Below are 17,361 nucleotides of genomic sequence, written 5' to 3' on the forward strand. Positions count from 1 at the left end.
ACACATCCATGTGTTAAAACGTGCCAGTCAAAGCCCAGATTTAAGTTTGAGCTTTTATCTTTGCAAAACGGTATCAGCAAAAACCTTGTAGTTTTAAAATTTGCAAGGCTGGTAGAGAAATACCACACAAAACTGCAGCAATAAGTCCAAAGAAAGGTGCTACTGCAGAATGTAGAAGGGGGAACACAGATGTAGGCAACACTTTTTATTTATTTGAAAAATTGAAGAACTTTTCTTCCTTCTCAGAAATGTGCACTACTTTGTCATGACCTATTAAATAACATAGCAGACAAATGCTGAATATTGAGATTTGTGGAGTGTCAAAATGTGAAAAAGTATAAGGCACCAAATTTAATAGCAAACACACTGACAGTCATAGTAGCAAGGTTCTTGCCTCAGTATCTCCCACTGTCAGATCAAGCTACTACAAATACCACGTTGTACTCACTGATCCCAGCAATGAATTGGTGAGTGGAGGGGTGTGTAATTGCATGCTTAAATGCCTGAGAATTGGACATCCAGTTCTGCTGAGCTGGTGCTTTCTGTGTGGCCTCATTGTTGAGACAAGCAGTCATGCAGTTCTTTGAGTCCCAGTCAGCGTTCATGTTGGGTTAGAGGTGGTTCGGAAGAGCAGAAGGGGGGGATTCTTTGTCTAGTAGCCAGATATTTTATTGCAAGATAAAACACTTTGTGCGTGTCCTCCAGGCCTGGCAGGAGAACTGTGGTTAATGCCAGAGTAGAGTAAATCCGCAGTCATCAGAGGGTCTTCTTTTTTCTGTTCTGACCCGTGGTTTAACATTCTTGTTGACAGCCAAATAATCAGCTGTTATAAAAGGGCCTGAGGAGCCTCTGATGGCAAGACAGAAACTAGAAAAAAAAAACAAAAAAAACCATCAAGCAAGGATTGCACTGCACACATTGTATACTTGTGCACAAACATGCACAGATGCCACTGTCAGTTATACTTTCTGGTTGATGTGCTTAATTTGACCAAAGCGGACAAACAAAAGACCCCTCTATGCGACTGCAGTGTAATGAGAGGCAGTTTGATCACAACACAGTCCTGTAGAGTTTTCCATTTCACTGCAGGACAAAAGGAACAAGCCATCAAATTCAGGTCATCTGAGACTTTTACTTACAAGCAGAGTTGACGTTTAAAAACTCCAGTCATAGGAACATTAGAGAGACTGTGCATGAGAGCAAGAGCAGCTGAAACCTGCAGTAAGAGAAATTGCTTCGGCTTTTGTTTCCAAGTACTTTCTTACCTGCAAATTATAATAATGAACTGAGTCTTCAGCCATTTTAATCACATTTTATTGTAGTGAATAGCTTAGTTTACTAACCAACTTTTCACTCATATAAGACTTGGAGTTGAGAGGTATAGTGGAGGGATTTATTTTCAATGTCACATTAAGCATACAGGTTTTGTAAATGTTATGTTAAAGAACCTTAAAGCTGCAGTATGTAACTTTCATCCTGTGATGACAGTTTGTTATGAGACAGATTATCTATAAAAAGACTGATCTGCTCCACATCCTACCTGAGCCATCTGAAGAAATGCATAGTTCCCAACCAAAAACAGCTAATCAGACCCAGAAGGAAGGTCTTAACAGTATCCGGCAATCAAACAGGGGATATGTTTGACATGAACCAAATGCATCAGTCCAGAATTTAAAATATCTTACATGCTGTAAGGCATAGAGGTGGAACTATTGTGGCATGCAGATTCTTTGCTGCAGTATTACAGGCTCACTATCATAATTCCAACATGAATTAAACCAAGTATCAGAGGGAGCATGAGAAAAAAAATAAAGCTGAAGCAGAACAGCACTCTGAAACAAGACTGTGCATGTATGTTGTAGTTGTGCATGTTGTGTTTTTAATCTGAATTTGAAAGGTAGAGCCCATGTAATCTTTTAACTTTGCAATATGTTTTTAAATTGACAGTTTGGATGGTAATACTAATTATGTAAATGCTTAAAGCAGACATGCAAGGTCTGTTTTTGTGAAGTGATGAGTTTAATAGTCAACCCTTCCCTTCATGACAGAAAACCAAAGTAGTTGCAGCCCACTTAGAACAATCAGTCAGCAACATAAAAAAATTGTTTGTGGAAATATATGTTTAAAAGAACTTTGTAAGAACAGCCAGAGATTTGTCCCAACTCTCTGTGGTTCACTGGGACTGTATTATAGCAAACATGACCAGAAGAAACCCAGATGAGTCAGAGAACTAGTGTGTGAAAGATCCAGACCATCATGTTTGACATCAATGTTTGGGATTTCTGTATGAGAACATCTGCAGCTGCTGCCCTATAAATTTTCCAGTGTAGAGAAAGCACAAAATAACCCACTATTTTTGTATGGCAGTATACCATGACAAGAAGTGGACCTAGACGTTCCTCATCTGCAGCACCATCGACAGGGCTTAGGTGAAGTGAAATTGAGGATAGAAAACTGCAGCCTTGTTGTGTGTTTGCAAATCTATTCAGCATGAAAACAAGATAAACGCAAGATCCATCACATTTGACTTAAGAATGAATGTCATAGTGGTGTTGTTATAGCCATAGTAATGCCTCTTTTGTTGGAAGATTCCTCTCATGACATACTTTTTATTTTTAATCTGTTGATTATTTTATTTCTTAAAGCAGGGATTAAAACAACTTGCTAGTTAACAAATGTTTCTTTTTTAACCTTACATTTAATAATATGTTGCTTTTGCAAATGCAGGTAAACTGGAACAAAATTATATATTTTTATTGCATAATAAGAATTGTCACTTGAAATCCTGCATCCTGCAGAGAATGTTTCAAAATATTGATTTTTTTTTTTCTACTGGAAGAGACTCACCATTCCCTATGTCCCCTGGAGGGCTCCGTAATTTGCTGAGCAAGGAGAACGATTATTCGGAGCACTTTCACTATACGTACGCAACAATATTTTAAAAAAAATACATTAATTGTGACTGGAAAAACAATACATTTGAATTATGAATATATTCGTGTGATTTACATCTACCCACATGTTTACTTGTCATATTTTTCCAGGCTGTTAGATAAGTGTCGAAAGTGCGCCGAGGTTTGTAAAAATAGATAAACACTGAAAGCTGCAGTGGAGTTCTGTTTGCTCCTGCCTAGTCTGTTGGCTTTTTTATTTATTGTACGCATGTAAATAAGGAGAGAGAAGTAATAGCGACAGACTGATATACGATTAAATCTGTGTGACATGGCTGTCTGTTTCAGATTAAGAGGAGCGCTTTAATGTGCTGTTTGCTAAGCTAACAAAGCTAGCCCCTTCTTAGAGGCAGAAAACAACAGAGGAGCTTGGATGCAATCGGATGGCTTCAGCGTCTGCTGCTGTGAAAGGTTTACAGGACATTTTTTTGCTATACAGTTTTTGTTATTTTAAATTTTCCGAACCTGGACGCAGTCGTAATTTTTTTGCAGCTCTTGCTTTTAAGACGATGTACTTGTCAAAGTTGATAACTGAAAACTGGAAGAAATATACAGTTAAGATATCGGGATGTTTGTAAATGTACATTTCTTGTAAGGTTGTTAGTTGGCATTACCTTTGGAAAAATGTCCATTGCATTTTTGTCATAATTAACATTTATTTGAATTGTGACAGTGTGTAATAACTATGTGTCTTTCAGTTTTTGAATTTTGCTCAAATGGATTAACTTTGGTAATATGCTAATATTAATACGCCTGTCTATTTGATTAATTTATTCTGTGATGCAGAATGGCGGGAAGGTGACTGTTGTCTTGCTCCGAGTTCCCCTGATGGCATCCTGAGAGAAGCCACCATACAGAGACTGACCTCCAGTACACAGACTAATGATACAGCATGGCTGATATTCAGGAGAGAGCCTGGAGAGGAAGAGCAGAAGCAGGAAGCCATATCTGTCACAAAACTTATGAGATCTGGCTTAAAGCAATCTATACAAGAGAAACCCGTGTTCCCTGGCAGCAACGCCGACACAATCCTCTGCACTCCTTTACATCTGAGGGATGAAGACAGAGTACCTTATACCATCAACAGATATTTAAGGGATTACCAAAGGGACGGGATCAGGTTCATTTACAACAACTACATGAGCTCCACTGGTTGTATCCTAGGAGATGACATGGGCCTTGGAAAAACTGTGCAGGTACAAGACATAGGCAGCAGACTTATCTTAGGAATTGTCTAAATGTAGGTTTTATCATTTACATATCACACTGTGGCTTTGTTGCTTTTAATCCCTCCACTTTTTTTTATTTTTTTTTTAAATCACAGATTATAGGTTTTCTTGCTGCTGTGTTGCACAAAACTGGGACATGGGAGGACGTAGAGAACAACAGGCCTCAGTTTCTCCAAACTCAGATACCCTCCAATCAAAGTAATCCTAGCAAGGTGGGTATTAAAATATACAACTATAGTGTACAGCTTCTCAAATACCTTCTGCATTCAATTATGTGCAGAAGGTACATAATTGTACCTTCTGCACAATTATAGTATGAGTTTGTCATCAAGCTGATTAAAGTGTTGTGTGATCCCGACCAGGTTTTTCTGATTGTGGCTCCACTGTCAGTGCTTTATAACTGGAAGGATGAACTGGACACATGGGGTTACTTCCAGTGTGTGGTGGTCCACGGGCTGAGGAAGGAGGAGGAGCTCGCGCGCATCAAAAATGGCCGCGTCGAGATCGCTCTCACCACCTATGAGACTCTACGCCTCTGCCTGGATCAGTTTAATAAGTAATGAAAATACAGTGCTAATACACCTTTTCTGGTTGGATAATGTGCAGCAAACTCAAACATGCCACATGTAGCCATTGATAAGAGATGACAGATATGGAAGGTCGATGGACTGAGAATTTGTGAAATCAGCCAAACTTAAAACATAATTATAAAACTATTCAGAAAGCCCAAACAAAACCCGAACAACACTACTTGAAAAGCTCAGAATTAAGTCTTGCTTATTGAATGGTTAGTTAAACCAAGCTAGACAGGTTTTAAAACCCTTCCACCTGGTTATATGATTAAGTTTACTGCTACAATCTGCTACAATCGTCTGATTACAACAGACATAATTTTAAGGCATGTTACAAACAAATCCAGTTCATATTTAGAATCCACTTTTCCTTCATATTTAATTGTTGCATTATTCAGTACAAACAAATTTGCATGAAGACACAAATAACAAATAAATGTGATGCTTAAGAAATAAAATATCTATGTCCTCCTCCAAAGAATCAACTGGTCAGCAGTGGTAGTTGATGAGGCTCACAAGATAAAAAACCCAGAGTCCCAGATCACTCAATCTATGAAAGAGCTGAGATGTAAGGTGAGAAAAAAAATAAGGAGTATTTAATATCATAATGGATATTGTCTATGTATAGTTAATAATTGGTGATGGTTTTAGAAATATTAAGTAAAAGCACCATTATGCTAAATGTTTTCAGGCAAATAAACACGACAGCCGCTGTGGTTGTGCGTTTTCAACTAAGTTTTCAATTCCTGCGTTTCTCTTCCATCAGAACAGAATCGGTCTGACTGGGACCATCTTGCAGAACAACCTGGAAGAGCTGTGGTGTGTCATGGATTGGTGGGTTGACATGATTTTATTTTATTATGAAATAATATAATATTCCATATTATTTTATGTTAATTTTATGAATTCATGAATTCATACATGTTTATTCTTTTCAGGGCCAATCCAGGTTGCCTTGGCAACTTGGGGCATTTCAAGAACAATTTCTCAGATCCCATCGAAAAGGGGCAGAGGCACAGTGCGACCAAACGCGCCCTGGCTACTGGGAGGAAGACTGTTCGAGCCCTGGTGAGGAAGATTGCTCCTTTTTTCCTCAGGAGAACGAAAGCGCTCATCAAAGAGCAGCTGCCAAAGAAGGACGACAGAGTAAGTGTGGAGACCCTGAAGAGCATCAAATACCTGTTCGATCTCTTCTCAGTTTTTAAGACACTGATACCTTACTGAATCTTCTGTGGTATGTTTTGTCCCAGGTAGTGTACTGCTCCCTGACAGACTTTCAGCAGACTGTTTATCAGGCAGTGCTGGACACTGAGGATGTGACGTTACTGCTGAGGTCTTCAGAGAAATGTGACTGCCAAAGTGGACGCACCCGAAGGGGCTGCTGCTATCAGGTTAGTTCTTTTTTTTTTCTTCCCTCTTCCATGGTGTTACTGTTTATGATCTGTTTAGTTAAAGTTTAAAGTATAGACAAAACTATTCAAAGCATCTTGAAAATTTTGACTAATCGCTATTTAGAGTAATCCTCTTTTTCACTTAATACTTTTTTTTTGTTGTGGACTGCATACTGTCTTGCAGTTCTTACTAAGGTCCGATGCATCTTTTTGTTGAAGTTTACATTACAAACTGCCACAGTGGCAGTCTACCATTAATTAAATCAGATGATCAGTACTTTAATTTAGGGAAGAACCTGGCAAATTTGATTTTGTTTAAATCTCATTCGTACATTATGTTGGTTATATTAAGTTTTCTCCAAGCAATTAAAGATCATTTTCATTCCCAGAAAAACTCTCAGGGTGTTTATGTTAAGCATCTGTACTTTACCTACTTGGCCATATTGAGGAAGGTTGCCAACCATGCAGCCCTCCTTCAGTCTACTTCAAGCACCAGCAAGAAACAGGTATTGTTATTCTTGTTATTCTGCATCAGGTTAAACTCACTCGTTATTTTTTTTTTTATAATACTGTTGATTCAATTTATTTATTTGTATCTTATAGGAAAGGTATGTGAGTTCCGTCTGTGCTAAAGTTTTCCAGAGGTTCCCAGACTTTGTGCAGAGATGCAAGAATGAAGCCTTTGAAGCTCTTTCAGACCCGATGTATAGTGGGAAAATGAAGGTACCGCACTCGAGTGAAAACATTTCCATGCAATCTTCAGTGCTGTTGATTCGTAAGTGAATGTTTTCTTTTAGGTTTTGCAGAAACTTCTGAAGTACTATCTGCAGAAGAGAGACAAAGTGCTTATCTTTTCTCTGTCAACCAAGGTGAGAATTGTTTTTGAGTGCATTTGTTGATTTATCTGGTCTTACGCAGTTAAGTCTAAGACTTTTGTTACTAGTACATAAGATGTACAGTGTTTTGCAAGCGTATTCATATTTTGCCGATTTATTTTATTTTATTTTTTTTGTTCTGTTCTGTTGCATTGCCTCTGCTGTGAGATTGCAACTAGCCTGCAGTTTAAAAAAAGCTGGAATAATAGTTTTCTCATGACCTGCATTTCTAGGCATACCTTTGGGATCTTGACAGCAATTAGATCGTCATTGATAACTAGACTCTGCACAATCCAGTGGTTGCTGTCACCTTATACCATCCAATAATATTTGTGGCCTCTGCGGGGTCATATTTTTATGACCTGCCTTTTGCTTTTTTGGGAAAAAGAGGTCATAAAGGTTACAGCATTTCATACTCTATAGCATATATAAAAATATACAGTCAGAGTTCCTAATGCTGTCCTTTAAATATTGCTTTACATAGGATTTGTTTGTGTAGTGTCTTGTTTTTATCCTGTATAAACTCTTACCTTTTAATGAGTTGCATTCACGTCATGTGAAGTTATTTTTGTTCTCTTGATTTTCTTATATTAATGCCTGCATATCCTTTCAGCTCTTAAATATCCTGGAGAGTTACTGCATGGCAGAGGGACTGGATTTTAGTCGATTGGACGGAACCACCAAGTCCAGAGAAAGAGTCCAGATTGTGAAAGAATTCAACAGCTCATCTCACGTCAATCTGTGCCTGGTTTCTACCATGTTAGTGGGAAAATTATACAACTAATCCAATTTTGAAACATCCTGTTAAGCTTTAAATATTGTTAAAGTTTCTCTCCAACTAAAATATGTAAAAAGCATTTAACAAAAGAAGTGAGCCATAAATTACAGCAGAGTGATGGCATTTTGTTTTGAACAGCAACCTCTGGAATCAGAATCAAAAGAAAATTAGCAGTAGCTGGCTTCGGTTTGAGTTCATTAAGTCAAAAAGATTTATATCATGATTGATACAGTGAGGAAGTCAGGAGAACTGTTATCAGTCAGGAGAACTCTGTAATTGTCAGAGGGATTTAAAAATACTTCTATGGTGAACTTAGTTTTGGGAATAACGTGAACAACCACCTTTCACATAAACTGTAATTTTAAAACCTCGGATTTCTGTCAGCATTCAGTTTGGATGTAATTTCTATTCTTTTTTCTGGTCAGCATTGTTGCTTTGAAGCGCCAGCCCCGGCATTTTTCCCTGAATGCTTCACATTAGGAATCCTCAAGTTTTTTTTTGTTTTTGTTTTTTGTTTTTTTACTCACATATTCAGTGTTTGTTGACAAAAGTGTTTTCATAACTGATTAACTTTATGCTCACAAACAACAGTAGTGTTGTTGAATCTGTGGTCTGGCTGTTTACTCCCTGCTTGAGCAGTATGAACCAGTGTTTACTCTTCCTTCAGCTTTAGGTTGTTGATGGCTTTATATCAGTTTCTTTTGCCAGTATGTTTTACAATATAGCTCCCCTTTAAATAAATGTTTCTTCTTTTAGGGCCGGGGGTCTTGGTCTTAACTTTGTAGGTGCTAACGTCGTTGTGCTGTTTGACCCCACCTGGAACCCAGCCAATGATCTTCAGGCTATCGACAGGTAGCTTTTGTTCAAGATAAAACTTACTTAATATAATCTGTTATAACTTTTGCTTTCCTGGCCCATCAGACTATGTTTTTTGTACACAAATCATTTTATTCAGAAGCGTTGTGCATTTTAATGCTATTAATGTGATGGTTGTTTGTGTGTTTGTCTCTGCAGGGCGTATCGTATCGGCCAGTGCAGGGACGTCACTGTTCTCAGGCTGATCTCACTTGGGACTGTAGAGGAGGTTATCTACCTCAGACAATTATACAAACAGGTACAAAACAATTCTGGTATTCATTTCAATTATATTGTTTGCTGAAACCTTTTAGTTATGTTAGAAATGATGCATTAAAACTAGATGCATTAAAAGAGCACACACAGTAAGGTGCTGAGAGGAATTCATCAAGCTCTGATCAGTATTTTAAGAGTATTGTCTAATTTAAAGAAAATGTCTTGGGTTTTGTTCACAGCTTGGATTACTATCATTCAGTGTAAAGCAAATTTTTGAAGGACATTGGCTTTTAACATACTGACTCACATTTATCCTTTTTGTCAAACAAGTTTCTTGATCAGATTTAAAATATTTTGTAAATTCAGCTCATTTAAGTATGAAAAAAGATGTAAAATTGACATTATTTTCACTGGATTATGTGTAGTTATTTTGTTTTATTTTCTCCCTAACAGCAGTTGCAGTGCTCAGTAGTCGGTAAAGAGAGCGCCCGGCGGTACTTTGAAGCAGTACAGGGAAAAAGTGTCTGTAAAGGGGAACTGTTTGGGATCAAAAATCTGTTCAGGCTGCAGACAGAAGGAACGTGTCTCACCCGCAGGATTTTAGAGGTTAGACCATCAATGTTTCTTTTACTGCTTTAATGTGTCACTGTGTGTTTTCATTTGAAATTTGCTTTTGTTTTCATTTTGATCATACTTTGGTTTAAAGGAGCCAAACAATCTTAGATTTCTGTACATTTCTGTAACAAACATTTCTTTGAGGTTTCCAAAGGTCTTTCTAGAGATTTTCTTCAAGCATTTATTAAGACCTTTGTGGCCACACTAATAGTTCATCTCTTGGGTCATAATCATTTGTAATAATCTGACTTTGAAGATGAGCTCTAAGGACAAAAAGTGGAACCTTTTGAATAAATCTAGAAAAACTTTTGGCCCGATTTGAAGCGAAGAAAAATATATGAGGAGAAGCTTTAGACATTGCCACAAACACTGTTTGCAAGCAAAGTAAGATTTGAAGGTTTACAAGATTTACTGTTAAGTTTGATTGTGTCTGGTGAAATGTGCTAATGAATGCACGCATCATCCTGCCAGCGAGAGGGACAAGTGGAGGCCGGGGTCATAACAACGAAAACACACAAAGAAGGCGAGAAGGAGAACAAGACGAGCAGAATTGAAGTGAGTGACCCCATCCTTCTCCGTGCAGCTCACCTTTCTCATCTTTCCTCTTTTCCCAAGTGGCCCATTCCCTGTCCTATTCCCGCTTGAAATTCTTCAAACAGGGACATTTGTCTGACAGTCAAACCAAACAACAGTTTCTTTCATGATTGTAAAAGAAACATAAATATTTAACTGCATCTTACACTAAGGCGCTTACACATTCTGGAAGAGTTTGGAATTAGATCAAAGCAGGCATATGTCTAGATAAGTACTGAAAAATAAACAAAAATGTTGATAATTGTTTGTATTTTCCAGATTTTATTCCCCATTGTGTTGTTTAAATGTCACATCCATGAATTCTTCCATTTATCCATTTGTTCATCTGTCTTTCCACACGCTCATCCAAGCATCCATCTTACCGTTTGACTGCAGTCCATCCCTTTCTGACCACCCTAAATATATGCCATAAATTTATGCTGAGCTGTTGTACTCATACTTAAAAAAAATCAGCCTAAATAGTACCAAGCATGAAGGAAATTTGAATCAGGGTAGTTTTGAATGTGCACGAATACAAATATTCAGCTTTTAAGAAAATCAGAACATTACATCAAGTAATGTAATGTTAATTCAGGGGATTGTCACTGAAGTTTGAGGTTTCTTTATGCTTCACATCTTTCTAATTGTATTTGGAGCAGCTGGATTTAATCACTTGTTTGACCTCATGGCAAAAGCAGACCACACTGAAGCATGTCTTCACTTGCCTCTTATTTTGTTTTCTTCCTATTACATCACCGTGCAGGACTCGTGTCACTTTGATGTTTACTTTGATTTGTTGTTGGGAAAACATCTGTTTTAAATTCACCACTTGACATTCACAAGGGCTGGTTAGTTTCAGGATGACGCAAAACGGAAGAGATTTTACGCTTCGGTTGCATTTTGTTGCTAAATATTACGCTGCTTTTCCTGTACGCACTTTTCTTCAACACAAAATCTCTACTGTGCCGTTTCAGGAACATGGAGACGACACGCTGTCGAAGGATGAGGCACCTGAGGAGAACATGCATGTTTCAAGAATCCCAAAAGGTGTGCTAGATTTCAGCAGTGGGAGCGAAACTGATGAAGAGTTGCAAGGGCCAAAGCCAAAGACTTCAAATTCGAGTGCAGGCCACGGCAACAGGAGTGGCAAAGCTGCTGGCGGACCTGTTCACATGAGTCTTCTCCAACATGGCTTCTCCAGACTCCTTGAAACCATCAAGGATAGACAGCAGCTGAGGGAAGGAGACTGTAGCTCCTCTGCTGAAGGTAGTCCGTTTGAGGAGGAGGCAGGAGATCAAAAGATAGACGATACCTGCACAGGCATCCGCACAACGTCCTGTGAAGGAAATGGTGTTGCCCGCCTCCCCGAATCTGAAACAAAACCCCAGAACAAATCCATCGGCTCAGACAGAAAAGACAGAGATGATGGAAACAACATTTTATTGTTAAAAGAGGGGGATTATGCTGAAAGACAGAGATGGGGCCTGAAAAGACGGCTAGATAAACAAATTGCAGTGGATGAGGAGAGTGATGGAAATTCCTCACCAGAAAACAACAAGGCTAGTAGGCTTAAAAGCACAGTTACAAAAGTGCATCAGTTTGAAGGATGCTCAGATGAATCTGAGGATTTTGACCTAGAGGCACAAATATGTTCCAAAAGGGGTGCTTCAAATTTGCAAAACAAAGAAGATGATGGAGGCAGGAGGAAGCCGGGCCGCAGCAGAAGACGGCAAAGTGCCGGAGCAAGGGACAAGGCAAGATCCAAGTTTACAGAAGCGATAGAAGCTTTTACGTCTTCAGAAGATGAACGTTCAGCTCCTGGGAGACGAGCGGGAAGGTCAGAAGTTGCTTCGTTTACAAGTCCGAGAGGTTCAACAACTCCAGCATCTGAGGAAAAGGAGCAAACCATCGACAACGTGCTGGGTTAGCGTGATGGTTCTTTCATTTTAAGTAATTATCATAACTCTAATATTAACCATTGTCCATTACTTGTGTAAAGGACGTGTGCAGGAGGTGGCTTATATGCACTCTAACCAGCGGGTGGTGGGTGGCAGCAGAGCAGAGGAGCTGATCAGCAGAGCGGCTGTGCGGGACGTGTTTGAACGCAAAATGTACTCACAGCTTCCGGCCAACAACCTGCTGGGAACCCAGGAGGTGTGTAGCAACAAACACCAAGCCCAGTGGCTGTTTAAATACAGAGTTAGGAATAACATTGCATGAGCCCGAATTTTTTCACGTCATACAACTCTATGACAATGAAAAAAAATGTAAAAATATTTGCTACATTGATGCAAGTAGATCTTCCTGTACTGAAAGCTTTAAAATGATTGTAAGACTAGGTTTTCCCCTCACCATTCTAAGCTGTTTTGGTCTTTAAAAATTTTATTATTGCAATTTGAACTTCTGTCCCAGAGCCTCCCAGCGAGTTTACCAGACAGCCAGCCTAAGTCCAGTGCCATCCATCTGCAGAGGCCCAAAGTGGATCATCCGGTGATCTTCTCCGACAAGAAGATCCAACACACTGGATGCACTACAGTCATTATTGGAGATACTCCCAAAGCAGTCTGCAGGTATTTAAAAGTAGTTATACTGACGAATTGAAGGCAAGCAAGAAGAGCGTAAGGAATAAACAGATTTATAAAAAGAAATATAAGCTAGCAAGGATGGCTTTGACGTATTTTATTTGTTAGGGGCTATGCACACTAACATTTTTCTAAATGCGCCAGAATTAGCTAAAATGCGATGTTTCATCTGTTTTTCCTGGACAATGAGATTTTTTTTTATCTTGGTAAAAAAACAAACTAAGGTCATACAAACGAGGTTAAAATGACTGAACTACACCAATTCTATCAATAGAATCGATACAAACACTAAATACAAAACAAGGAAACTGCAACACAAAACATGTAACAAATAATTAAAATTAAAGTTGTCACACGGGTGCCAAAGAACATAATTTTAAAGTAAGAATGAGAACCAAAATTTAGGAAGAAGTAGAATAATGGGAAAGAAATAAAAGAGGAGAGGGATTCCTGGCAGTGTCGGGCAAAAGGCCAAAAACCCACCAGAGAAACAGTGTTGAGAAGCCCCCACCTGGACCTTAATAACTGCTTATGTGTGTATGCAGAAAAAGACCACCTCTGAGGTTTCCCCTCTACCTATTTCCCAGCATCATGCCAAAGATTACCCAGCTATGATCAGGCACAACACTGAAGGAGTTTCCCCCTTTGCAACCGCAGTCCTCCTGAGACTGACCAAAAAAATGATCGCCTTAGGTCTTCCAAACCCGCACATTCTAGCAAGCATTTATGTACACACACCCACACATGCGGTGTTCTCACACACACGCACACACACACAGACAGACATAACCCCATTCTGCTTCATCACCTCCCCTCAGTCGCCCATGTATACGGACACACAGACACCTTTATGGCTCCAGCCTCACTCCCAGCGGGGGAAGGCTACATCTCTGCCCAGAGGTTCACCAGTGAGTGAAATTACACACTGGGTGATATTGATATCGCGTCAATTTGTTTAATGATTTGAATCCATATGCGCGATAGGTTTTTACTATCTTTTACTTTTTGTGTTTTCAATGAAACGCCACAAATGGTTAAAATAAAATAAAAAAAAAAACAAGTCACTTTAACGTGTTGGTGTCACTGAGTCTGGTTAGATTAGCATTTTTAAACGGCTCCATGAAAGCAACTCTAGTCCAACCACATTGTTTTCTGGACATAACCCCTGATCTTTGCAGTCCTCCTCATCTTAGGTTAGACCTTACAGACCTGCAGAATAGGTCAGTGATAGTCTGGGAAGAATTACTCCGAAAATGTTAAAGATGTGGGATGTGGTATGCATAATCATAATCTCATTGTAAGAAAATGAGCCAAATTATCATTAAGGTCATCCCTGAAAATATTAAAATGGGTAAAATTGTCAATTTTAAGGAAAAATAAAACAATCACATTTTGCAACCTACTGTTAAAAATGTATTTGAAACTACTACTACTACTAATTTATGATACAGAAAATAACCTACCATTCCACAATTTTTTTTAAAATTTTTTTTTAATGAAGTATCCAGATTTATTTTTTGTATGTTTGTTTGGACAGGTATTGTCTGTTCTGGTTGCCTTTAAGCACCGAAAAACATTTCTCATAATAAAGTTAAGTTAAATCTTGCTCTACATACTTTAACTTTAAAAATGTCACTTATTTTTGTCTCTCTGTCATTTTTTACATAGGCAGCAGCTGGAGGAAATGGGCCAACATTTCAAATTTGCTTCAGTCCATCAGTTTGCCACTGAGATTCTGAAAGGAAGTTCATCTCATAGACTCGACTGGCTGTGTCGGTACTACGCTTCGCTGAACCACTCTGATGTGGCCGAAGCTGTCAGAGAAAACTTCCCTGACACGACAGCGCAGCCTTCCTCTCCTACAACTGCTGCCTTCTCATCGTCTACTAAAATGTCAGACAAAACCCAACAAATTAAATCTTCTAGAGTCCGAAAAATAAGGAAATACAGTCAGACCAGAAGAACTAACCCCACATCTCCACAAAGCAATGTTTCTTCACCACAGAGTGAATCTGGCGTCCTAAAAAATAATGGTCTTGAACCACCAAAAAAGGCACGGATATCTGAGAAGAATCTTCCAGATCCTCTACAGGACGTTCAGAGGTTTGTGTCAGAGGAGCAGGAAGAGATGGTCTCTGGTGCCAGCAGACATTCAAGGACACAGAAGAGCAGTGTTTCTACTGCTGGAGCCTGCCGAGCTGGTAGTGGTCTTGCCGTAGATCGGGCCAGAGGCCTTGGTCAGGGATCCAGGGAGTCTGCTGTTGCTGCTTTCCCGAACCACACAGACAGAGACTGCCCTTCTTCGTCTGACCTCAGGCGTTGCAGCTCCGCCACGTTATCCAAACCCACAGCTCAAGACGGGGAGCAAGGAATCCAGGAATCCTCACGGAGGACGGGTGAAACATCGCGAGAAGGTTCTGAGCCTCCTTCTGCCTTGTGCAGTAACACCCACCTCAAAGATCTTATAGGAGATACGTCCATTCTTGATGATTTGCTGAAACCTAAAGGCAAGAATGTGCAACAGAAAAGCGCCCCAAAAACACCTCCTGTATCTTCTTTGCTGCCAAACCCAACGCCCGACACATCTTCTTCACCTAAACTAACTTTAGGTACTGATTCAAGCTCAGGAACACAAAACACCGCGCTGGTGCAGACGTCAAGAAGCGCTTGCAAAGACATCTGGGACATCCTCAGCGAGGGCAATGAAGAGAGAATCAACAAGCTGACAGACCCAGAGGTGGTGCAGAAAGTTTGCATTAACACCACCTTTGCAGCTCGAGGTTTTTCTGGACAAAAGGAAAGCAAAAATCTCTGGAAAACAAATGACAAGTTTCTATGGAGGAAATGACACAATAAAGCCTTTTAGAATATTATTTTATTTTAGAAGTGTCAACCGGCAATGTTGCCCAAATACTCAGCTTGGTTAAACTCTGAAATTCAGATTGTACATATTTTAAAGTTTGTTTTTGTATCCATGATTGTGCATAAAAGGCACAATCATGGTGTAAATGATTGTGCCTTTTATGCATCAACTTAGTGAGGTGCAAAATAACCTTGTATTCACTAACTTAGGACTGTTTTGCTGTTGCAAAGTTGAAGTTGAAGACAGTGGCTCTTGGGGATTGATTTTTTTTTTTTAACATCACCGTTCAATATTGTGTGCTGTAAATGGTCAGATTCTCCTGCAGTTTTTTACTCTGTTATCCGAGTTGTCAGTTGTGCCACAAAGGTCCCCAAAAAGTGACACCTTCTGAGCGAAAATAACAAGCAGTTAATGATCTTGGGAAGGTTTGAATGGATTGTCCTTACGTTCCTCCGTTTGAAACTCTATTTACTTTTTTTTTTGGCTCTTTCCTTTTGTTTATTTTGTTTGTATTTCCTTGTAATTCCTGCAAAGCACTTTGTATTGCCTTGTTGCTGAAAATGTGCTATATAAATAACATTACAATACATTACATTTTATTTTTACACGTCATATTCAAACTCTTGCATCTCCTGCTTGCATCATTCCCGTAACACAAAAGCGAAGTCAGGCGGCTCATTTGTGCGTTAATTATTTCACGAGCATGTCGTGACACACAGCTGTGTTTGACCCCTTTCAGCTATTGTGCTGAGGTAAACTGACACCCCAAAAGAAAATCTGCGCTCCGTGCTGTGTTTAGCAGAAATGGGAAAGTTCAGATAGCCATCAGTAAACAAGAGACAGGAACGGATGTCTCAAAAGACTGCACAAGATGTTAAAAAGCTTGTGTTCGTACTACTGGGTGGCAGATAGCTTCATGCACATGTATGCTGCGGCCACACCCGTGTTAAGTCGTACACAGGAAGAAATAAAACACCTTTTATTCCCCAGAACCCTAAACCACTTCCTTGTTACTTCTTTTTCTTTCATCTGCAGATTTGCAGATTCCAGTTTTTTTGTTTATTGTTTTTGTCATCAAAGGAAAAAGATTTTTTCTAACACCCGATTGCTGGGAACGGTTTATGTCCAAACAAACAATGCCCTAATTGTATCTTATATTTAAAGCCATCTGTATAAGTTTGCCAATGATGGAAAGCCAAGTAACGGTTACCCTGTAGATATCAGGCTGTGGCACCTAATTTGGTTTTACAAGACTGTTTATGGGACTTTGACATCCTTTTTGAGCTAGATTGCCACTCATCTTTGCTTCCAATCCAAACTTTTTGAACTCTGGTTAAAAACTTTGTCCACAGATGGAAAACAGTTGATTTTAGTCACTTGTTAATACATGCAAACTTGTAGTTTTCTTCAGCCTGAATGAAAATACTGATTTTTATTGGAGCTTTTATGTATTCTACTGTTGATTTGCAAAAAGCAATAACGGATTCAAATGTAAGCACCAAAGTTTTGTTTGTAAAATTCCTTAAATCTATCTATTATTATAGGTCCTTACAAAGTGATGGTCGATCATGCGCATAAAGCCTTTAGAGAATCACTGTATTCATTAGGGAACATGCTGATTTCGTTTGAGTCATTAAACATAACGTATGTGGGAAAAAATATTACCCAACATTTTAGCGCAAGATTTCTTAACAGAAACTTTGGGGCATCTCATCAAGCTAACAGCTGCAGTGGAGGGGTGCAGAGCTCTCCTGTTCTTACCGTAACAGGCAGAGGAGGTCTCTACATTAGAAAAACACCTATCTCCCTTCATTAGGAAATTACACACAATTTGCCCCTCATTCCTATCCAGTTAACCAGG

General features: G+C 39.2%; 1 protein-coding gene across 1 annotated transcript; it reads left to right on the plus strand.

Moving 5' to 3' along the window:
* The first annotated feature begins 3,070 nt into the window (after positions 1–3,070).
* ercc6l2 (excision repair cross-complementation group 6-like 2) lies at positions 3,071–17,290 on the plus strand. The gene is made up of 20 exons (XM_007548184.2): positions 3,071–3,362; positions 3,738–4,147; positions 4,276–4,392; positions 4,543–4,736; positions 5,232–5,325; positions 5,519–5,586; positions 5,691–5,898; positions 6,003–6,143; positions 6,533–6,649; positions 6,747–6,866; positions 6,941–7,012; positions 7,632–7,777; positions 8,553–8,648; positions 8,811–8,910; positions 9,321–9,473; positions 9,954–10,037; positions 11,030–11,978; positions 12,055–12,209; positions 12,468–12,625; positions 14,306–17,290. Exons 1-20 carry the CDS (start codon positions 3,335–3,337, stop codon positions 15,483–15,485), a joined length of 4,590 nt encoding a protein of 1,529 aa, XP_007548246.1. The 5' UTR covers positions 3,071–3,334; the 3' UTR covers positions 15,486–17,290.
* Positions 17,291–17,361: the final 71 nt, after the last annotated feature.

Source organism: Poecilia formosa, unplaced genomic scaffold (genome assembly GCF_000485575.1).
Source record: "Poecilia formosa unplaced genomic scaffold, Poecilia_formosa-5.1.2 Scaffold25, whole genome shotgun sequence".
Classification (NCBI taxonomy): Eukaryota; Metazoa; Chordata; class Actinopteri; order Cyprinodontiformes; family Poeciliidae; genus Poecilia; species Poecilia formosa.

What these genes read in the sequence shown, in the direction of transcription:
- ercc6l2 (XM_007548184.2), top strand. Translation starts at nt 3,335, where the DNA reads ATGGCTTCAGCGTCTGCTGCTGTGAAAG. An exon ending in ATCAAAGTAATCCTAGCAAG is followed by an intron (nt 4,393 to 4,542) that starts GTGGGTATTAAA and finishes GATCCCGACCAG; the next exon opens with GTTTTTCTGATTGTGGCTCC. An exon ending in CTGTGCCTGGTTTCTACCAT is followed by an intron (nt 7,778 to 8,552) that starts GTTAGTGGGAAA and finishes TTCTTCTTTTAG; the next exon opens with GGCCGGGGGTCTTGGTCTTA.